This window comes from Anopheles merus, chromosome 2R (assembly GCF_017562075.2).
Source record: "Anopheles merus strain MAF chromosome 2R, AmerM5.1, whole genome shotgun sequence".
NCBI classification, from domain to species: domain Eukaryota; kingdom Metazoa; phylum Arthropoda; class Insecta; order Diptera; family Culicidae; genus Anopheles; species Anopheles merus.
The window spans coordinates 5,119,934-5,142,795 of NC_054082.1; the positions used below are offsets into that span (position 1 = coordinate 5,119,934).

The 22,862-nt window shown below is 50.4% G+C and overlaps 4 protein-coding genes across 14 annotated transcripts; 3 read left to right on the forward strand and 1 right to left on the reverse strand.

Moving 5' to 3' along the window:
• The first annotated feature begins 358 nt into the window (after positions 1-358).
• LOC121590327 lies at positions 359-1,495 on the forward strand. The gene is made up of 2 exons (XM_041909902.1): positions 359-747; positions 816-1,495. Exons 1-2 carry the CDS (start codon positions 490-492, stop codon positions 1,347-1,349), a joined length of 792 nt encoding a protein of 263 aa, XP_041765836.1. The 5' UTR covers positions 359-489; the 3' UTR covers positions 1,350-1,495.
• A 125-nt stretch (positions 1,496-1,620) lies between these two features.
• LOC121590329 lies at positions 1,621-2,632 on the forward strand. The gene is made up of 2 exons (XM_041909905.1): positions 1,621-2,037; positions 2,109-2,632. Exons 1-2 carry the CDS (start codon positions 1,780-1,782, stop codon positions 2,568-2,570), a joined length of 720 nt encoding a protein of 239 aa, XP_041765839.1. The 5' UTR covers positions 1,621-1,779; the 3' UTR covers positions 2,571-2,632.
• Positions 2,633-2,794: 162 nt separating this feature from the next.
• On the forward strand, positions 2,795-4,753 carry LOC121590323 (ELMO domain-containing protein 2). The gene is made up of 3 exons (XM_041909899.1): positions 2,795-2,892; positions 2,973-3,782; positions 3,846-4,753. The coding sequence occupies exons 2-3, from the start codon at positions 3,234-3,236 to the stop codon at positions 4,266-4,268; spliced, it is 972 nt and encodes a 323-aa protein (XP_041765833.1). The 5' UTR covers positions 2,795-2,892; positions 2,973-3,233; the 3' UTR covers positions 4,269-4,753.
• A 2,043-nt stretch (positions 4,754-6,796) lies between these two features.
• On the reverse strand, positions 6,797-22,565 carry LOC121590307 (hornerin). 11 transcript variants are annotated; one of them, XM_041909851.1, is made up of 15 exons: positions 20,854-22,564; positions 20,583-20,779; positions 19,816-20,505; positions 18,899-19,719; positions 18,712-18,817; positions 17,195-17,398; positions 16,306-16,674; positions 15,624-16,105; positions 12,357-14,685; positions 12,079-12,268; positions 11,744-11,995; positions 11,407-11,668; positions 8,437-8,857; positions 7,787-7,813; positions 6,797-7,680 (listed from the first exon to the last, which is right to left on the reverse strand). In XM_041909851.1, the coding sequence occupies exons 1-15, from the start codon at positions 21,206-21,208 to the stop codon at positions 6,895-6,897; spliced, it is 7,491 nt and encodes a 2,496-aa protein (XP_041765785.1). In that variant the 5' UTR covers positions 21,209-22,564; the 3' UTR covers positions 6,797-6,894. The 11 variants fall into 11 exon arrangements, with proteins under 11 accessions (XP_041765785.1, XP_041765784.1, XP_041765790.1 ...); XM_041909850.1 differs by having other exon boundaries at positions 15,618-16,105; XM_041909856.1 differs by having other exon boundaries at positions 12,357-13,707; positions 20,854-22,558.
• Between the last annotated feature and the right edge of the window lie 297 nt (positions 22,566-22,862).

Below are 22,862 nucleotides of genomic sequence, written 5' to 3' on the forward strand. Positions count from 1 at the left end.
CATTTTTTTTACTTTATCTTCTTTTTTATAAACCTAAATCAAAATTTCAAACCAACACTGTACGATTTGTACGGAGATAGTGAGCATACCGTGCCTATTAAACGGTCAGCTGTAATTCAAGTAACAACCACTGAGATCATTAGAAGCTTTCGCGCATTAAAGTAAATATCGTTGCGCACGCAACGTGCATCACAATTTTGCCGAGTAATTTGTTTGTTGACAGACTTCCAGCAAACCAATGCATTTGTAACGAGCCATCATTGATAGCTACGAGAGTGAGAGAGAGAGAGCGAGAGCGCGAGAGATCGTCATAGCGACGAGAGAGATCTCAACAGCCGCCTCAGCTGACCAGAAGCTGTTCAGGCTAGGTCCGGCCACTTCAGTTACGGCTCAACTGTTATCTCCAGCGCACGCACGCAACGCGGGCATAGATTATCGCATCGCGCCGAATTTGCCACCACATTCATCATCATCAACACACTTCAAGATATGGCTACGGGCAAGTCTACCCGCGCGATCGAAATCCTACGCTACGATGCGCGCTACCGGGACCAATCGATGGAGGTACTGCGGAAATCATTCTTCCAGCAGGAAATAGTGTGCATCGGATCGGAGGTAAACCTTACCCCACAGGCACAGCAAGACCTGGAACAGCTTTGTCTCGATGTCGCCGACGGTGGTGTTTCGTTGATAGCGCGGGACACCGACACCGATACGATCGTTGGTGTTTCGTTCAATGTGCTGCAGGTTCGTTGATAATTCTCCTCCAAAAATAATGCGGAAGTAAAAGCAGCCGCTTTCCCATTCCTTTGCAGACCCCGAGCAGCCCGGAAGATGGCAACTACTTTGAGCAGTTCCGGGACACCAAGTGTACGACCGATAGTTCCCGTGCGCTGATGCAGTACATGATCACGATGGACGCGAAGGTGAACCTGTTCGAGCGGTTCCGTGTGGACTGTCTGCTGGAGATTATGTTTCTCGCCACCTTGCCAAGCTACGCCGGCCATGGCATTGCAACCCGGCTTGTCGAGGAATCGGTCAAGCTGGCGGAACAACTCAAGTGTGGGCAGGTAGCGCCAACGGGCGGCGATGAGCGGTCGGGTACGGTCGTGGCCAAGCAGCCTCAGCTAGTGTCGGCCCTCTTTACATCCCGAATCTCGCAACGTGTCGGCGAAAAGGTTGGCTTTACGGTGATCAATCAGGTGCCACACGCGGAGTTTGTTTACCGGGGCCAAACGTTCAGCGATCGGGCCGGTCCCGAGCATCCATTTTCAACGCTCGTCGTGAAGCACATATGCGAGAGGGAGAGAGAGAGTTTGTGTGAGGAAAGTGAAAGTGCTAAGACGTGAGGAGTGTGTTTAATGTTTTAGCACTGTGTTGGCCAACTTGTGTGCCCCTATAGGGACTTATCTGCGTATGTGATTTCAGTATTGAAGAATCAGCTGTTTGATTAAATCTGAAGTGGAAAAAAAATCGTTAAATAAATTAAACCCTCCATGCTGTGAAACGTTGCCCTTCTTCAACCAAACACGTGATTGGGAATGAGAAAGCAAAAAAAAGAACAGGGGTTTGTTTGAATGCATCGTAGCACAGTTGTGGGTCATCCTACCCACACAATCATAGTCGTTGATTAGCAGTCTCTACGTCCGTCCTATCTCCATTCATGATCGTCAATTGCATTCTATCGCATCTCAGTTCATTCTGTCGCAACGGCCGTGGCGGTGTGTCCTTCGTTGCTGTAACAGCTAAACTTGCTTGCCTTTACGAGAACGCATCAAAATGACAGCAGCAGTATCATCGAAAGATATCGAGATTTTGCGTTATGAAGATCGTTACCAACTGCAATCGCTGGCAGTATTGCGCCAATCGTTCTTCCTACACGAATCGGTGTGCATCGGATCGGAAGTGAACGTTACGCCACAAGCACAGGATGACCTTGAGCAGCTCTGCGCTGAAGTTCTAGCCGGTGGCGTAACGATGATCGCACGTCACACTCCTACGGACAAGATCCTGGGTGTTACCTTCAATATACTACAGGTCTGCTACCCTTGTCTGCGGGTGTGCATTCTTTTGCATTTAGTAACGTTGTTGATGTTATTTTTTTCCAGACACCCAAACATCAGGAAGGTGCCAGCTACTTTGAGCAGTTCCGGGACACCAAATGTACTACCGATAGTTCACGATCGGTACTCAACTACATGATCGCGATGGACGCGAAGGTGAACCTGTTCGAGCAGTACGGTGTGAGTTGCTTCATGGATATCATGTATCTTGCAACGCTTCCGAGCTACTCCGGCCATGGAATTGCAACGAGGCTTGTGGAACAATCCGTACAGCTTGCTCGGGATTTGAAGAATGGGACCATCGTGCTAGAATCGAACGACCAATCGCCGCCAGAACTCATTTCGGCCCTATTCTCGTCGAACATTTCGCAACGTGTCGGAGAGAAGGTGGGCTTCACATTCATCAAAGAAGTGCCTCACTCAGAGTTTGTTTTTCGTGGTAAAACGTTTGCCGATAGAATAGGACCCGAACATCCATCATCTCAAATAGCTGTGATGGTGATTTGATTCAGAATAGCCAAATGCAAACGGTATGAGATAAATAAATAAGTTAAACTATTCTTGCATGCGGAAAAGTGAGAAAAAGGAGCAGCTTCTTGTGTTCTATTAGGCGCTCATCATCAACTTTCCAACCGCCTCTCAACCGCTATGGGTTGGTTTGAAATGTTTCCATTCAAACCCTGAAATGTTTCATGAAACTTTCACATTCCGCTTGTCAAAGCAGCACAGCTGTCACAAATTTGCAACGGGGTGGGGATTGTTTTCCTGCCGTTCCTTTTCGGGAATTTATTCGTAAACATTGCACGGTGCACTCGACGGTACGATCACGGTATGTAGGTCGTCTCTTTAACACATTTAATTTCCTCTAATATTCCGCTTTTTGTGCTGCGTTTCGTTTCCATCGCACAGAACGTACGCAACACGCCGGGAGCATGCGCTGATGTTCCTGTGGCAACCTGTTTGGACCGTGGACGAGTTTGCAACAAGAAACCATCACCCAAAGCGCCATGGATTGTAGAGTGTAGAAAGCTGTAGTGTATCACGAATTTAGAGGAAGCGCTAGCGACAGCAAGCACCCATCCACACAACAATCCGTTCCGTTCGGATACAATCACAGCACAACATCGAACTGCCAGCCTCCCTTACCCAAACACTTGCCCCCCAAAAACAATGCTACCTCCAGCAACAACCGAGCCGAAGATGATATTCCGCGTGTTTAGCTTTTTCTACTTCCTATCCCGTCCACTGCTCAAGTGGTTCCTGCACCGGTTCACCAATCTGTGCGAGCTGCAGCGCATCTGCTACGGTTGCCCGCCGGGCGCAACGCGCACGAAAAAGGTCCAAATGTCGCTGGAGCTGTCCCGCCGTCTGCCGATCAAGAAGCTGCTCCACATCCTGAACGAGCTGGTCGCCAACGATGTGGAGGACACGTTTCTGCGGCGCGAAATTCAAACGCGCGCCGTCGGCACGGTGCTGCAGGTGAAGAAGATCAACCCGAAGGTGCACATCGACTTCCCGCGCTCGTTCGGTACGTGCGCGGAGCGGATATGGGGCTACAAGCGGCTGTACTTTATGGTGGAGAAGCTGCGCGCCACCCAGTACGACAGCGAGGAGCCGGAGCACGAGGCCAAGCTGATGATGCTGTGGAAGTTGCTGGTGGGCGATGAGATGCAGCTAACCGGCCGCATCACCGACCAGTGGCAGCACATTGGCTTTCAGGTGGGTATTTACCGTGTGCGGGAGCGAAGCTGAACTCTCCAATTAAATGGCCTTCGATTTTAGGGAGACGATCCTTCGACCGACTTTCGGGGCATGGGTGTGCTCGGACTGGACAATCTACTCTTTCTCGCACAGAACTACAACGGCACCGCCCGCCACCTGCTGTCCCACTCGCACCATCCAAAGCACGGGTACTTTTTCGCGATCGTCGGTATCAATCTTACCTCGATGGCGTACCACCTGCTAAAGGCCGGTTCGGCCCGCACACACTTTTACAACCATCCGCAGCAGCACCTGACGGTGGACACGTTCCACCAGTTCTACTGCTATCTGTTCTACGAGTTCGACCGGTACTGGGTCGAGTGTAAGCCAAAGAACATTATGGACTTTAACCACATCCAGCGACGGTTCGAGGAGAACATTGTGAAGCTGCTTGCCAACGATGGGTGCTACTTTAAGATGAACCTTTCGGTAGAGGACGTTTAACGTCGTCTCCTCCTTGTCTCTATACACAATCACACACCAACACAAACACACACACACACACACACACACACACACACACACCCATTTTCCCGTATTCCGCTTCCGCGCAATTGAAATGCCTCTTTACCTTTTCCCCCGGGGTTATCTTTTGGTGACCCGGTATCACAGTGTTATTATTAGTGTAACTTTTTTCCGGGGTCCTCTTACACGGTTTGTTGTGTGGTAGTATTAGTTTTGCTTTTTTCCGGTTTTTCCTCAATTGTGATACACAAGTGTTTGCGCACAACACACACACACACACACACAATATAGACACAGATGCATACGGACACGCAAACGCTGATCAGCTGACGACAAAGTAGGCGAAGAAGAAGAAATTGGAAAAGAATTGTGGAGTAATGAGAAGAAACACATACAGACACACACACATACACACCGCAAGTGCAATCTAGTGAGAGAATAAAGTAAAGCTTTTTTAGAATTAATTAATATAACAAAAATACTGTTCCTAAAACGGCATAAAGAAAGAAACGATACAGATAAGAGGTAATAAAGAACTCAACAACACATACACACGCGCGCACCTGTAATTAGGAATATTATTCCCACGGGAAACAACGGGCAGCTGAATTTGTCAAATATTTATTAAATCGATTACTTTTACATTATGTCCTTTTTTTGTTCAATTCTTCCCGCCCTTCCCACTTTCCAGATCGATCGGTTGCCGTTCCTCACCTTTTGTAATGTCCTCTGTGTCCTCTTTTTCTGAGCCACTACTTTCACGGTTACCCACTTTCTTTAAGCTTTACAGCACCTACCGGGACAAAAGCCCCTGGAGCAAACTCTACACTGATTGATTGGATTACTCTGCATTGTGTTAAGGGGTTTTATTTCGCTCAGTAGGCGTGGGAATCATCTTTCTCCCTCTTTCACTCCCCACTGTTTGTTTCCTACTTGCGTCCTCGCATACTACTGTGTACTCTATTGTATTGTTTATGAGATTTGGTTTTAAATATCGTAGCTTAAACTTGCAGGTCTCGAAATTTATTTCTTTGTGTGTGTGCGTTAGTGTGTGTTTCGTTACTCACATTGCTGATGCTCTCCTACTACACCACCACCGTACACACATTTGTTTGGCCCTCTCTAATTAGCCGCGAAATAGACTTCGCCAGTGAATGGGTTGGAGAAGGAGCGGTAGAAGAGAGAGGGGACATACACTTCACTTCGCTCACAAAAATCACACAAAAATATTGGACCAGAAATCTGGAGAAGGTAGAAAGTTGTACCTAAACATACCACACACTGATCGTAATAATACACCATTCGAAAAACAAAACCAAAAAAAAATGCTACAAAACGACAATAGTAACTAGTGAAATGGATGAAAAAAAAAACGACTGCTGCTTCGCACGTGTCACCGTTGCGCCATTTTGCTGTTTTCTCTACATTGCCTCTACATTCCTTTAGAGAGCGTTTTTTTTTTAAATATTTGCTGCCATGTTGAGAGTACCTGAGTGTTTACTTTGCCCAATCGTGCGTCCTTGCGTCCTTGTAAATGCCGTGCACTTACTCCCAATAACAACAGGGACGACCACCAAAGCGTTGCATTGCAAACTAAACCCAAAACTAAACTAAACGCCCCTCCCCACAAAATAGATACAGAAATAGCAACACCATTCTCGCTCAAACTTAGGCAATATGTTTCAATATGTCTTGCGTTTTAAAATTCGTTCGTTAATATACCCTATTGCAACAAGCCTTCCTCTAACCGCTTGCACGCTACTGCAAACGGGTCGCGCGTAAAAGTAATTTCCTCTATCTGCAAATACAACACGCCTACTTGATGGGGTTGAGATTCTTCACCGTGTGCGATCCTTGTGTTAATAATTCTTTATAGGTGTATATGTACAGCATGGTTTAAATATTGTGCCTTTCCTTCCCTCCCCCTTTTTTTGTTCAGTAAAACCGATCCCTACGGACTACAGATAGCAGCAGGGATGTAGATATAGATAGATTGTTAGAGAGCACAGAGACAGAGAGTGGAAACAGGACGTTAAGATTTCGTCCTCGGCTTATCCGATCTCTATAGAAGAAGATAGAAATATAATCCTGTTTGTGGTTTTACGCCATTTAACCCTAACCAGCAACAGTCTGGTAGTGGTGTAACACTCTTAAATCCCAACAAGCGATCTTCAACTCTCATCATCATCATCATCATCCGTCTCATCATCGCCATCATTATCGTACTCATCATCCTCTTCATCGCCATCGTCCTCATCATCTTCGTCATCGTCACTACTGCTGCTGCTGCTGTTGCTGCTGGAGCTCCCAACCATCGCCGCACCACTGCTCCGGTACTGTGTGAGGGATGAAGACGACGAACCTGCCACAGCTGACGATCGTCCTTCACCAACACCACCGCCACTACGACAGCCCAGTATAAAATCGATGGAAAAATCTTTGTACTTTGCACCAGTCGCACGTCGCCAGGCCGGGTTCGAGGCGGACAGTTTGCTGACCGCAGCACCACGGCCTGCTGCCGCCGCTGCCGTACCACCGATCCGCCGGCACTTCCCGTTCGTTTGTATGAATCGATCGATGAAGCTTACCACCTGCGCACACCGTCTCAGTGAGCTGGCGGCCGTTGGGAGTGACCGGACATCATCCGGTCCACCACCACTACTGCCGGCTGAGAGGTTGGTGGTGGTGGTGGGGTGGTAGTAATAGCTGCTCCCCGACCGGCCATCGGCCCATCGATCGAGTTCAGCGGTCCGTGGTGGTGTTGCAGCTGATGATGTGGATGGGTCGTCGGTCCGTGACCGCTTCCGGTTGGTGGCGGGGACGCTGAACGATGCTGCTGCAGATGGTTCCCGTGCATATACGGATGGGAAGCGTGCTGATGGAGATGATGGTGGTGATGTTGAGGATGGTGGTGGGACTGCTGCTGCTGCTGCTGCTGTTGATAATGATGGTGATGGTTGCTGCTTACGGAGCGAGGAGGTACGTGTGCTGATGCTGCTGCTGCTGCTGCTGCTGTTGGAGCGGTTCGGATGGAGCTGGATGTTACTGGAGCCACTCCCACCCGACTCACCAACACTTGGGGCGATGAGGGATGATTTGATTGTGGCATAATGCTGCTGTTGCTGCTGCTGCTCGATTGTTGCTGCTGTTGATGATGATGATGATGATGGTTCTGTTGCGAATGTCCTTGCGAAGACGGTGGCAGCGTGGCCGATGTGCCGGTCACCGATGGGTGAAGATGTAAAGGAGCCTGCGTTGGAGGTAGTGGAGGAAGAGGAGGAAGAGAAGCTACAGGATGCTGGTGGTGGTGGTGCTGCTGGTGGTGGGAGGATTGGGAATGGGCATGGTGATGCAAATGTTCCTGCTGATGGTGCTCGAGCAAGAGCGGAATCTAGGCGGTTGAAAACAAAATGGCTTTCATTAATGGCCGACGGGTGCCGGCGGCTAGCTTGGTTTGGCGCAGTGCTATTTCAGCTACTTCTAACATGGCTACTAACATCGTCTCGGCGTAATTGGTGTGTAGGCTGTACGTATTATAGAGAGAATTGGGGTTCAACAATCGAGGTGATCCCACACCGACGGAGAGGAAGCGTGTATCATTATTACGAGTCGTTGTACGGTGGTACGGGTTACGGGTATAAGAGAGAAACACAACAACAACAACACTCACACGTGGTGGTTTTACTACGTAAAAAGATGGAACAATTCGGTTGGTGGATGAACGATGCGATGCCGTGGAGAAGATGAAGTGTAAACGATCGCGATGATGGTGTGACGATGGAGACGGATGGATGATGATGATGATGATGGTTTGGTGATGATGAAGAGTATGAGTATGACAAATGACGATGATTATCCTCCCGATTATCTTACAAAATGCATTTAAACACACACACACACACACACAAATCGTAATTCAATTTTGAACACCAATCACAAACCATACACGCGAATTGCACACGAAACGAGTCGTATTTCTTTTTGTTTGCTGAAGACGTACATCCAACCAATTGGGAAGTAAAAACAAAAAAGCACACGCACACCACACAAAAGGAATGATGGGAATGATAAATGGCGATTTGGTGGCGGCCGATTGGGTGAATGAATGAGGTTCGTTCGCGATAGCCGATCGCGATCATTACTCTACCTGGTGTGCCGTGTTGTAGATCGTTTGCTGTTGTTCACGCGTCGCCTGATGATATGTTCCCGCTGGTGGACCGACGGTGGAACTGTTCAGCCCTGCGCCACCACCGATGGCCGGCGTCGGTCCGTTGCCGGTTGAAATGCTGTTGCTGTTGTTGCTGCTGCCGGTGCTACTGTTACTACCAGTGGACGAAACATTGGCTGGGCCGGAGGATGGTCGCAGCGTGCTCGAGCGACCTGTACTACCGGTGGAAGGGAGAACCGGCTCACCCGAACCAGTGCCCCCCGTTGCCTGCGCTTGGACCGTGCTGTTGTTCGCTGAGGAGGCCGAATTAGTGGAGGACGCCCCCCGTGCAGTTCCACCACCGCCACCACCAGTTGCAGTAGTAGCTGATGGGAACGGTTGGCTTGAAGGAGAGTTGCGCCTTCAAGGTGTTGCGGGGAAGAAGAAACGGGACACAGAGAAAACATTGTAGAGTGGTGGCGGTGGAACCAAACAAGTTGGCACTTGCGTAGTCCATTTGCGATTGTACGTGGGTATGTATGTACAGAGGATCGATTACCACCCCCAGTCCCAGCGGTCAATGCAACACAGTTAATAATTGTATGTGTCCGGGACGAGTTCCGATACGGAACAAAAGGGTCTGATCGAATGTGAAACACGTCTAAACCTAATCAACATAATAAATAGCACCAATTGAATAGAAGCACCAAAAATAAAACAACCATGAAGCAGAGAGAAAGTAAACCCGTTTGAGCCCGTGGAACGAACTATGTACACAGCACAGGATAAGATGATGAGATAAGGTGGCGCAACAAAAAAAAAAAGATAAAAATTCGGTCAATGGATAGTACAGCTGCTAAGAACCAAAAATAAAATCGTGTGCAGACGATGGAAGATGTGAATGCGCGTGGTGGGTTTAAAATTTGTGTATATATTTTTTCGAATTGTTTTGCTGCCCGCGGGGCGGGGCACGTTATCCAATCGCGTTATCCATATTAACCCTTGTAGAGCATCCAGAGTTGTGTCTAGTATTTGCTTTCCACGTGAACTCTCTGACACTCGCGGGCCTACCATTATCATCATACCGTCTACGCTAATCAGGCCTAACTGGATCGAGAGGATATAGGTATGCTGATCGTGTGGAGAAATTACCGGCAAGTAACGCGCGCGCGCGCCCTTGGTGTTGTTGTGGTTTGCTGGAGGAGCATTTATCAAAATTACTGCTTGAGATAGTTATTACTAGTGTGTCGTTTCATGTTGCCCTTTTTCTTTTTTAGCTACACTGCTCTCCAACTTAACGTTCTAAAATCGGGGAAGAATGCTTCCCATACATTTTTTGCTAACACTATATCTTGTCTTCCATTCATTGTTTTACGTTTACACAGTTACCACATTTTACTAGCATTCTTTCACTACGACTGTAAATTGTAATGCAATCGGGGGATAAAACACGGATAAATAAAACCAGCGGGGAGGTCGGGGAGGTCGGGAAGGAACGGAAGGAACGACGCGCGTAACAAAAAACGCGACACAAACGAACACAAACACACACAACGGCCGGTGTGTTAACCATGAGTTGTTGTTAAATATTAATTGCCCTTCTACATTTACTACACTTGTGGTAAAATATTTACCAAATTACAATCGTTTTAATCACACTCACACACGCACACCCAAACACGCAAACTCATACGAATGAACGCCGTTTGCAGAGAGAGAGAGAGAGAGAAAAACAATAATAAATAAAGATGCATATTCAGCTGAATACAACACAGATTCGGGCTGCTTGTTTGTTTGTTTGATTGTTTGAGCATATTAATTTATAAATTAAAGTATACAATAATTCTACGACTTAGCTTACTTTCACTTTCACACCAAACGTACAACAGTACATTGAGTGTAACGTGTTTGTGTTTACTAAACACTCTTCTCTCTTCTTCGCGCCATAGAGATACGATCAACTTGTTAAGCTACAGTACTGTGGCGCGCGTATGTGTGCAATACGGCAGCAGTGTGTGTGTGCGTGGTGTAAGTGTGTACTTAAAAAGGACACGGCAGTGTCGCACGGAGGAAAGGGACACGATGAGTAATTACTACATATCTATTAAAATCGCTTGCTCCTCACACAAACAGTCACACACCACAATCCCATCGACGATGATGAGTTTTAAGTGTTTTGTATCGAAACGTCGAATATTTGCTACCTTACCAACTATGAATAATGCCTTTTTCTGCTGGCTCTTGCCTACATTCTAATTCATACGGTTTTGCTATCCCATATCCATGTATCTTGCTAGCATCTAATCCGATCCGCTGCAACCGTGTGTAAGCACACGATCGCCCGATCGCTTTTCAACCTATGATCCTATTTATGTTTATGTATCGTTTTCAGCTTGCTTCCCTGCCTAACAAGTCTGGTTTCTGCTAGGTGTAATTGCACATCAACATCGGTTTGCCGCGTTTGCCTTGGACAGTCTGCGTGTGTTTTTGAGGGGTGGGGGATGGGGTGCCGCCGATTAGACGTTCAAAAATTCACGTAGATTGTGTTGGGCTTTTCACTGGCAAAGCGTACCGATTGAACAATTTGGATCGATCAGTGAACGAGAAGAAAGTAGAGAAACAGAAAAAAGAAAATACAAAAGAAAAGAAAGAAGAAAAAAAAACAGAAGAAAGAATAAATAAGAGGAGACATAATTTTACAAAATATACACACATTATGCAGCAAATTTGAATGAACATAAGGAAGTAGCGAGTTTTTGGGGGAAAAGTACTAATGAATGAATTGGATGGCAAGGTATGCACAATGAAAGGTGTTTGTTTAGATTACATCAACAAAAAAAAATACAATTGTATCTTAAAGGTACTGTGTGCTCCCCCTCAACATATGATGTAGTGCGCATATTACATTACAACTGCTAGAACGTTTGTGTTATTGCATCCCGGGCAATACGGTTGCGGGACGCGGCTTACCTTATCGATGCACTGTTTGTGGCCGGATGCGAGGAGTTCGTGTGTCGGAAATCGATACCATTCTCCTGGGGCAGACCACCAATACCACCACCGGCCGCATTACTTCCCGCCCCCGACCCAAAGTGGCCGGCCGGACCCTGCTGGCCGGGCTGCTGCTGGTTCGGTCCGTGCTGCCCCCGGCTAGATCGGTTCGACACTGCCGACGCGTTGGTGATGACATTGGCATCGATTGGCCCATTGCCGTGGATGTTGTTGAATTGCCCTGTTTGCCGGATCGGAAAACACAGTATTTAGCTAAAGCTTGAAGTGGCTTAACATCACAGCCAGGTAAGCATACCTGGCAGAGATCCGATACCGGCACCACCGACACCGGCGCCACCGGTCGCTGCCCCGCCGCCACCGGGACCCGATCCGCCCGATCCTCCGATCATGCCAACACCGCCCAGCGCCGCAGTAGGGTTCAGCGGTATAGCCAAACGAGCGTTGACCGCTAACAGATGATCTCTTCGTGCGACCAAATTGTTGACGTGCTCTTCCAGCCGAATGTTCTCGCTCCGCAGCTGATGGAGACAGGACAGCAAAGAGGCAACTGCAAGATGAAAGAAGAAGAAACAAAAACATGTTAGGGGGGCGTGTGCGGGTCGATCGGTGCACGGTTTGCGGTGGCATTACTGTCGAAGTGTTGCGCTTGTTCCATAAGAAACTGAGATCCTTGTTCCCATTGCCGCTCCAGCAGTTGCTCCAAGCTTTGCGGAGTGTTTCCGTTCGCCGTCGCCGTAGCACCGCCCGTTAGCATCGAGCTTAGCGAATTACCGCCACCTCCCGCTCCGACAGGCATCGATTGGGAATTGTTTGTGCGATTCTGAAATAGTGACGATAACAATGAATCCATTGTAACGACGACATGACATGCTTGCTCCTAACGTAAAAACCACGAAACGTGCCCCTACCTTTCCCGGGAACTGTGGTCCCATCAGTGTCGGTACCGCATCGATCGGACCGGGTACGTACGTATGCGCCTCGATCTCCATGCTCAGCTGGTCGGACATTTTCTGCGCCACGCTACTGCTCGGATTCAGCTGATTACCCAACATATGGGTAGCCGACACGACCGAACCGCCGGCGGCCGCACTACTACTGCCCCCGTTCTGAAACAGTTTGCCATCCTTGGCATCGGCGCTTCCAGCAGCCACGATCGAAGCCGGCACAATCGATGGCCCACCGGTCTGTCCTGCTACCGATGTCGTTGGCACTGCTCCGGCACCACTGTTCGCGGCCGCCGCATTCGAAGACATCTTACGGTTGCGTTTCGTTCCCCGACCGCTAACGATCGCTGTGCCGGCGGTACTGCCGCCCGCATCCGATCCGGGCGAGCTCGGGGGAGAATCCTTGACTTGCGGGGCCGCAATCACGCTGCCGCTACTGCCCATCATCGATGCAGTCGATACTGCAGCCAGCGGGTTCGTGGGCTGAGCCTCGTACGAGAACTTTAGCCCTCCTCCTCCTCCACCGGAACTACCACCGTACGACGAGGAAGAGGCCGCCGTCATCGTCGAGCTCATGCTGTAGGGGACACCGCCGCTGGATACGATCATTTCCGGCGTTCTGGAAGTAGATGGCGATGGCGAAAGTTCAACGATTGATGGATGATGCGAAGCCCCCCGGTGCTTTTTGTTCGGATTGGCAGCCGCTGTTACGATGGTACCGCCGCTACTGCTGCTGCTACTGTTAGATAGATTATGGTTGCTTCCGGTGCTGTTGTTAGTATTACTGTTGCCGGCGGTGCCACTCAGGTTGCCGCTATTGCTACTGATGATGGTGGTGTTTTTACTGTTACTGTTGTTGCCACTATTGCTACTGCTGTTGCTGGTGGTGGTGGTGGTGATGTTTGTGGTGTTGGTAGTGGTGGTGGTAGTGATAGTGGAGGTGTTATTATTGCTACTAAGGTTGTTACTGTTGCTACTAACACTAATACTACTGTTGCCGCTGTTGCCACTGCCCGACAGCACACTGTGCGAACCAGAACCGCCTCCGTGATACTGTTGTTGCTGTTGTTGATGGTGGTGGTGGTGCTGCTGCTGCTGCTGGTGGTGAAAGCTTTCCATGTTGCTACCGTTATTGGTGTTTTGGTGAGATTTGGTACTGGCGCTACTGTTGCTGCTAGCGTTTTGAGAGTAGCCGGAAATGATCCCACCACTATGGTGGGGGTGGTGCTGGTGCTGGTAGCTCTGTGATCCACCGTGACTGCCCGCCATTTCGATGACCGGATGAACACCGGCGGACGATGATCCACCATCGTTCCTGGCAGCAGCAGAAGTGGAAGAATTGTTAGAGTGGGCAGTAGAGGAAGTAGAAGAGGAAGCAGACAGTGAAGCGATTGAAGATGTGGCAACAGAAGCAGCGGCAGCAGCAGCAGCAGTAGCCCCAGGCCCGGTAGTGGAAGCGACAGATGAAATGGTAGATGTTACATTCGAAGCGTTACTGCTAGCAATTGCACTAGATGAATGCTGCGACGAAGCAGAATGCGAACTGCCCGTGGAATAGTGAAGCGACGACGGTGCGGCAGAAGTACCACCGCCCGACAAAAGCTTGTCGCCCATCGAGGCGGAATGTTGCTGATGGTGCGAATGTTGGTGATGTTGATGATGCTGTTGGTGATGGTGCTGCTGCTGCTGCTGCGGCTGGTGGTGGTGATGGTGGTGAGAATGTTGCTGTTGTTGTTGCTGCTGCTGGTGAGGTGTCAAATGTTGATGATGGTGGCTGTTCTGGGAGGAAGAGTTTCCCACGACCACCGACGCTGTGGCGGATCCGGTTCCTGCCGCCATCGAGAGCACGCTACCATTGTTGCTGGCATTGTTACCGCCGGCCGCGGGCGCATTACTACCACCGGACGACGATGGATGATACTGTGATGGTGAATGGTCATCGACATTACGATCCACGGCCGGTCCGTACGAGTAGGACTGTCCACTACCGCCACCACCGCCATGGGAAGAACGTCGTGAAGGTGATGGAGACGACCCACGGCGATGCGATCCACCGCTTGCTGAGGATTCTATCCCGATCGAAGGTGATCCTCGATCTGGTGGTAACTGGGACTGTTGTTGTTGTTGCTGCTGCTGTTGCTGTTGTTGCTGCTGCTGCGAACGCTTTTTGGATGTACGAGTTTTTCCACCACCACCACCACCGCTACTAACACCACCACCGACGCCGGTGTTACCGGCACCACCGGTAGAGTTGTTTCCACCATTGCCACCACTACGTTCTCGCGAGTGTGATCTGCATGTGAGGAAGGTGAGAGGGGGGATATTCCAGGGGAGAAGGTTTTGTGTTATAAAAACATATTAATGCCAGCACACAGGACCACACCGAGGACAAAAAACAAAACGGACAAGTAACAACAATTACGTTAACGGGCTTAATGGTTGACGGAATTCTAATGGACAATGTAAGTATCGATTTGTGATGGGAGCGGTTCTTCTGAGCAGTTCAAAATAGAGATTCTTAAGTTGATTTAAAGCTGTATCCATTTCAAGGATACTGAACCGCTTAAAAACTAGCATCTCAAAAATAAAAAAAATAGAAGAGGCTATTTGCATCTCTCAAGCTGCTCGTTATTTGTTCCGTCTTACAAATTATACACCGATCATGCCAAATAATAAAGAATACAGAACGAGACAACCAATTCTATAGATTTAGGAGGGATATCAATCGCTTTGGTGTGTTTTGGCAGTGTTGTTGTGCTGAACGAACCACTCGTGCATCCGAAATCACTTCGAAATCACCATATCCACATAACGCTACAAACTTAAGGTAAATCAACGACGATAAGGAGGTCTAGTGCTGCAACAGAATAAAAGGAAAGCACATAACATCATATTTTCGAAACAAAAAACCCACAAAAAGCTTCAGTACCATCGTAACAACGGCCCGCCGTTACCTAGTTTAACGTAAACTTAGTAGAATTGCTAAAATAATAATAAAAAAGGCACACAACAAAATGTGAAACAATGCTACCTAAAGCGAAAGAGGAGCACATCCTTTCTGCTTCTCGGGGACTCTATTTTTTGTTAACGCGCGATAAATGTCCCGTTTGAAGCAGAAAGCACCCGATGTGCTTCTGCCGGTAAAAGGCGCCATCACAAATGCTAACTACCACCAACCAACGGAAGCGTTTGCAACAGTGAGAAAAAAAAAGAAAGTGTCCTCACCCGTACCTGGACCGCCGGCCGGTGGACGCTTCCTCCTCCTGCAGGGCCGCTATCCGTGCGTTCGTCGTAGGCGCTTGCTTTTCGTAGCCAAACTTTAATCCTCCGCCGCCGCCGCCACCGCCGCTGCTGCTGCTATTGTCACCCGCGTGCAGTGTCGACGGTGAGGAGGTGCGTTGGATCGTACTCATTGGCACGGGCGACACACTTTGCAGCACCGTAGCGCCGCCGCCCGCAGGCGAAAGCAGATCCGGCTGCTGCGACTGGCTGTGGTGCAGGGAGGTTATAACGTTGGCACCACCGGTCGTCACGCCGGCCGGGGACGAGCGCATCGACGGTGACTGCCGTTCGAGATGATGGTGACCGATCGAAGGGCCGGATGTGGCCGACGAGGAACCGGCAGTGGAGGAGGACGAGGAAGACGACTGAATGATGTTCTGAGCCGTCGATTGCTGCTGGATCACGGGACTAGAGCGGTTCGTGCTGGCATTCTACATTCGAGAAGGATCAGAATGAAGGGAGAGAGAGAAAACGAAAGAACGTAAGTAATGTTCGATACACCGTTGACAATAATTCCTTCCCTCCCACCGTTAGTTACAATTCCTTTCGAGCAATCCAATCCTTCCTTCGCAAGATCACACAATCCCACACCCATCCCCATCCACCTTCGGTTCGGGTTACTGGCACTTACCATCAACTGATCACCTGCCCGGTGTGAAATCTGTTGGTACAAGTTGCTATTGCCACCACTGTTACTATTGCTGTTGTTGTTGTTGTTGTTATTGAAGTGGTTGCCGCCGCCGCCGCCACCTCGATCGCTACCTTGGTGATGTCCTGGTGAGACAATGTTCGGTGTAATGTTGCTATTGCTACTAGCGCTATGATTAACGTTGCTACTGCTGCTGCTGCTGCTGCTACTGCCGGTATGGCTGCTACTGTTACTATTGTTACTAGCGGGTAGATTAACTCCAGGTACGGTAGCCGTCGACAGCGGTACCGACACCACCAGGCTCGGTGTGTGCTGCGACGACGCTGGCTGCTGAGGCGAGTGAGGCGTTGGCTGCGAAAAAAAATGACCGAGATTGGACCGGGAAACATGAGTGCCAGGAACCAGGTAAGAGGAAAACTCCCCGTCTCTTCCCACCCTGTACTCTGTCCAGCCGTCCGTGCGTGCTACAAAGGCGGAGGCGGAGGCGGATGCTTTCGGCCCGGGCAAAGCTCAACAGATGCGCGTTGGCCACACGGTACCAAACGGTGAGCGCGCTGGAAGGAACTTTTCCCCCGCAACGGCATTTCAACGGCATGTTTGCGACCAAGCACACCCGAATGGTACCGTGTGCTAGGGAAGGGTACCCCGTCGCACCGGTAAAACACATGGACAGGTATTGCTCGACAATGATTGCTCGCAAGAAGGATACTGTGCGCTTCTCGGGTGTGTGTGTGTGTGTGTATGTAGGTGGACGGATTGGACAGTGATTTGTAACAGTGCTTGTGGTCACAACAGTGGTGGTGTTTTTGTGTGCGTGTTCGGGAGAAAGGATCGCCGGTAGAGAATTGCTATCCCACCACTACTTGCTTACCTGATGATGGTGGTGTTGCTGCTGTTGCTGATGCTTGCCGGATGAGGAGGAGGAGGAGGACGCTGAGGACGATGAAGCCGATGAGATGATGCTCGATGTGTGCGCCGACTGGATGAGGTTGGGTGCGACATTTTGGAGGTTCGGTTCCGGCGCTGGCAACGCCGATGCCGGATGGGGCAGCGGGGAGCTGGTTTCGGTTTTCGCCTGTAAGCAAACGCCAGAGCACAACGTTCCGGTTAGACAGCGTCGCAGCACGTACTCGCCGTCGAAGCGCAGTTTAAGCCAAACACGAACATCGTCGCCACTTTCGCGGCTGCTGCGCTCCTTATGTTTTTTCTTCTTTTCGCGACGTTCTTTCTTGTGGCTTTTATGCTTGTGTGGCATCGCGGTCACGGGTAGCGCAACTAAATCACTCGCCACAGGGCGCCAACAGATTAGCTTTACAAGCTCAACAGGCGTGTCACTTTCGAAAGCACTTGGTGCTGTATTGCGTGTATCACTATTTCACCTAGCATGGCACGGCATAGCATCTCCGTAAATCGGACAGACACTACGTAAGCGCTAAATTAACGGTTCATCACGAGCAAACGAACTTTTATCGTGGTGCGCATGCCGCAACGGCAGAAGCTTTACGCGAAATGAGGAGCAGTTGTGCTACGCGAGAAGGCATCGTGCCGAATAATGAAAGGCAGCGTTGCAGCCGGCACTACCCAGGGGCCGAGAGATTGAGCATTGAATCATATATACCACCACCATACACGGCACGGTACGACCGTCGTGTATGTAAAGGAATCTCGTTTTTATAGACGCTAACAAAACTCACATCTGTACCTACGGTGTCCCCCTAGGACGTTCACCGAGAGTGGCCCGCTATAAACGTTGAACCCTGAGCGCATACGAGCTCGCTAAGCAAACACCGCACACCAAGACACAGCTTTTCTTCCCCCTTTTGAATAAAACCGTAAAAAAGGGCCGGCGCGCTCAGTCGATCCCTTCCCTGTGTTGTGCGTGCTCCTTTGCTCCTTTTATCCTACCTTTCGACCGCTAGTCATGCTCTCGTATTACGTCGCAAGCGTTCCTTCCCTTCTGCGATTATCCTATCAATGCGGAATGATCGTACCGGGGCGGCGTACGTGCGGATAGGCACAGCAGCGACGGTATGCGGATATGCGAATAGCAATAACAATAAAAAAAAAGGTGCGTATGTGCGTCCCTCCGGTACCGTGGACGATTTGCAAAAGGACGATATGCTTGCTACCCTTACCACTACATGCGCGCGGTATTACCACCTTTCTTCTTCTGCTTTCCGAGTCCCTTTCCTACAGCGTTCACACTCTATAGGCAAATCTGTGTTTGTGTGACATTGAATATCCTTGGAAATAAAAACTTCACCAAGGACGAGAGAAACATTGCACGCACACAAGCAAACGTCCTCTTTTCCGGGTAGCAACTTACTTTTTTTTTAAATTCCTACCCGTTTTGTTGATATTTGTTTAAAGCGACCGTGCGCCACTCACCTTCTTCACACTCTTCTCGTGTGCCGCGATCGACGACGGATCAATGTGATCGTTTTTACTCAGCGACAATGGCACAAGCGATACGGCAACGTCCCTTATCAGGTCACTGGAAGAAGCAACAACAGGAAACGGTCGATTCAATGCTGTACATGGGTGTAATGTATCGTACTGTATTTAAAATGCTTACCGGTTAGCATCCAGCATCTCGCTACTGCTGACCGACGATGTTGGTGTCGAGCGTGCATCGGCCTTTCGCTTCTTGCCCCCGCTACTGCTACTGCTACTCCCGGTGGACGATCCACCTGTGGGGCCCGTGCTGCCACCGTACGAACCGCCCGAGCCACCGCTGCCCGCTCCCGACCCTCCCATCGCCAGCTTGCCGCTCTCGATCACGGACGTGGAACCAGCGTTCCCGCTGCCCGAGCCGGCATGATTGTACACCGACTCCGAATTGACGACGATCGTTTCGGTAAAGTTGCTCGAGGTGCTCATTTTTGCAATCGCTTCCTTGGACAGTGGTTCCTTCCCGCTGCCACCGGTGTGGTCCTGCGGTGGCTTAATGATGAGCGTCGTCGGAATCGCTGCCGGGGAGAGGGAAGCCGCCCGTCCCGATCCGACGCCGCTATTCGTTGACAAAGGTCCACCACCTTGACTGCTGCTACCACCACCGCCACTTCCTTTGTCGGGTTTATCAGAATGATGTTTGCTGGAGGAGCTGCTGCTGCTGCTGCTACTGCTGCTGGAGCTACCTCCGGGTCCACTGCCGCCACCGCCTGCGGTCGACGAGTAGCCACTTTGCGATGAAGATTGCGAGGACGCATTCGCACCCAGCGCACCCATCGACCCGGAAGAAGAACCGGCCGTCCCACCCATGTCGACATCCTTCGATTGGTTGGAGCTGCCACCAGCAGAACTACTTGTACTTGTACTATTGTTAAAATTGCTTCCACTTCCTCCGCTCGTGCTGCTACTGCTCGATGATTTCGATGATTTCGAGCTTTTGTCGCGCTGTTTTGCAAAATGAAACAAAATGGGTTTAGTTTGTAAAATTGAAGACTTAATCCAAAAAGAGGCCACGGGTCCTTATTCCACCGAGACACTTACGCTTTTACTATATTTATCCTTTTCCTTCGAACTGCTGCCCGAACTACCGCCACCACCAGTTCCTCCGGACGAGCCGGAACTGGTCTTGCTGGAACCACTGCCGCCCACACTTCCGGCGATGCCCGAGCCACCGATTCCGCTGCCACCACTGTTGCTCACACTACCGCTGCCTCCGCTACCGGACATGCTTGAAACGCCCGACGAAGAGGACGAAGACGATGAGGTGGACATGGAGGAGTTGCCGGACATACCAACGGCTCCGCTGCCCCCGGAACCACCGCCACCACCGGACGCCAACACCGAGGACGAGGAGGACGACGAAAGCGATGCGCCGGAGCCCGATCCGCTCGAACTTTTCGACGCACTCGAGGACTTGCGCTGCTTGGAGGAGGAGGACGATGACGAGGAAGAGGTAGACGATGAGCCGCCGACGCTCGGTTCGCCCGACAACCGGCTGCTGGACTTGAGCCCACTGCTCGAGCTGCTGCTGCCACCGACTCCACTGCCACCACCTGCACTACCGCCACCACCACCACCGGTTCCACCTGAACCGGCCGCACTGCTGCTGGAGTGTTGCTGGGGTGGGGGCGGTTCCATTTCCTTCTCCGGCGACGATGGTCCATCGCTCGAGTTGGCCTCGTGGCTGATGGGTTTGTAGGGTGGGATCGTTTTCACATTGCCTCCCTTTTTCTGCAACAGAACCAGAGGCAAAACATTCGTCAGCGCAGATACGTAAGGAGAAGAAGAATAGTTCGGTGCACACTTACCAGTTTGCTGTAGTGGTGCTGGCAGTAGCCGCAGTACTTTACGTTGTCCAGATAGTTGCCAGCTTCCTCACACAGCAGGCCGAGCTGCTGGGCGCAGGTGACGTGAAACTGTTGCTTGCAGCCCGATTTGTTGCACTGCATGCAGGCTCCCACGTTCGCACGCGACCCCTTGCCCATATCCTGACAGATGTAGCATGCTGTGGAATGACAAACGGCGATCAGCTGAGCCAAAATCCCCCGGGCCAACGTCTCCTTCCACCGGCCTACTTACTCTTGTTGTATCGCTCCTGCGGGATCAGCTGCAGGATGATCGGTTCCATCGTCGTCACGTTCCCGAAACGCACCTCGGGAATGTACAGGGCGCAGACGACATGCGCCCATCCCTGGTTGTCCGTCCGCTTGAGCGCCCCATCGCGGGACGGGCACAGCTCGCAGCGCACCCGAGCCGGACGCTCCTGACTCTCACACTTCCGACAGTACCAAGGACCACTCGGCACGGTCACGATTCCGTAGCACGCCTGGTGCACGGCCACGGCACAGCTTTGACCATCGCAGTACACTAGCGGATTTTCCGACCAGCCGCGATCGTCTGAACAGACACAACATCCACCGACCATCTCCTTCATTCTGGTCCGTGGATTAAAGTAGACCCTTTTCCCATCCACTGAAATCGTATCAGTGCGCGCTGTTGGTGAGCCCCCCACCGCCACCACCAGACCAGAGCTAGCACAGCACGCTACGCACGGATACGATTCGAAGATGGTGCTTTTGGTTACGGTACGGCCACAAAATGCAATCCAGAAAGCACTGCCAATCCTACAGGATATTCAGTTCACTCACTCACGCTAACACGCACGCACGCACACAAGAACACGGGTTTATGGCGAGTTTATGTAAGTGTTTTTTCTTCACACTAAACGGTATATTTCACGCACTCAACACTTTTCATTCAAGAGTTTTTTGTTTGTTTGTATGCACGTATCGTCTCTGTGCCAGATTCGCTGGCATGGCTACGGGAAGCGCCTTTCTTGCACCTTTGCATTGCGCCAACCACGCTCTCCGGTGGGATGCACGAACGCGCACGCATTTACGCACGCAATCCAGCGACGCCTCTGACGTTGCCCACCTCTACGAGCCTCCACGCAGCGATCCGGGGCACGGCGTGGTGATGCATATTTCTTCTCTCATCACGGCAGCAGCAGCAGCAGCATCATCCTAACCACTGGAGCGGGCTTTCGCCTGCAGCGCGGCACACGAATGGTGGTGCAGCGTTTTCCATGCTAGGTGGGAGGCGTGTGTGTGTATGTGCGTGTGTGTATGCGTGTGTCTAGAACGGCGAATGGGGCGCGATTGTATGTTTGTGTGCCACTTCTTGTGCGCTACAATCCCTCCCGCCTTATTCACACCCCCGCACAACACCTAACTTTACCGAGGAGGGGGTGTGGGGCACATAAACACAGGCGACACACTCTCTAGCGTGGCAGGGAAGCGACACAACGTGACTGGCCGTGATGGTAGGGCTTGTACGGGGAAACGGCGAATTTGATGATTCTTGTAATTTTCTTCCCCACCTCCTTTCGCACACACACCTGCAGCTAGGCGCGGGTCGTTTTCCTGCGACTTTTCTCCCTCGCACAAAACCCAACTACTCTGCTCGCGAGGGGAGGAAAGGGGGTGGCTTTGGCGTTTCCAGGGCGACACGTTGTAGGACGCGTTAAAACGGCCGTAAACGCGTTAAATTCCTTCCCGAGCACGGTTGGCGCGTTGTGCTGAATGTAGAATCGGTCAGCAAATCGTGCCAAAACTAGCTTGAAACACACTTTTTGCCTACTGTTGTGCAAAATAACAATCACACAAAATTCTCCATTTTATTTCTCCGCTTGACAATGCTGACCAGTGCTGCCAGCGGGTGTAATCAATTCGCTGTCATTTGCTCCCGTTTGACGGCTGGTCGCATAGTGGGAGTGCCGTATGTCATTTGGCGAGATTGTCACAGAGCACCATCAAAAACACACCAACGGAATGGAGAATTTTGTTCTGTTGCTCTGTTTAGAAAAGCTTGCAAACCGATAAATCTGATTAAATGATTGATTAAAATATAGATTCAAAATACTCCGCAGTGTTTTTAGACGAATGTTCCAAATAAACGCGATGCAAAGATTTCACTGCAGTGTGCGGTTCAGCAGAGATCAATCAATTTTTTTTTTGTAATTTGTTGTGGGTTTCCCCCCATTTCCACAACATTTATCAAGCATTTTCATATTTTTGTGAGAATATTTC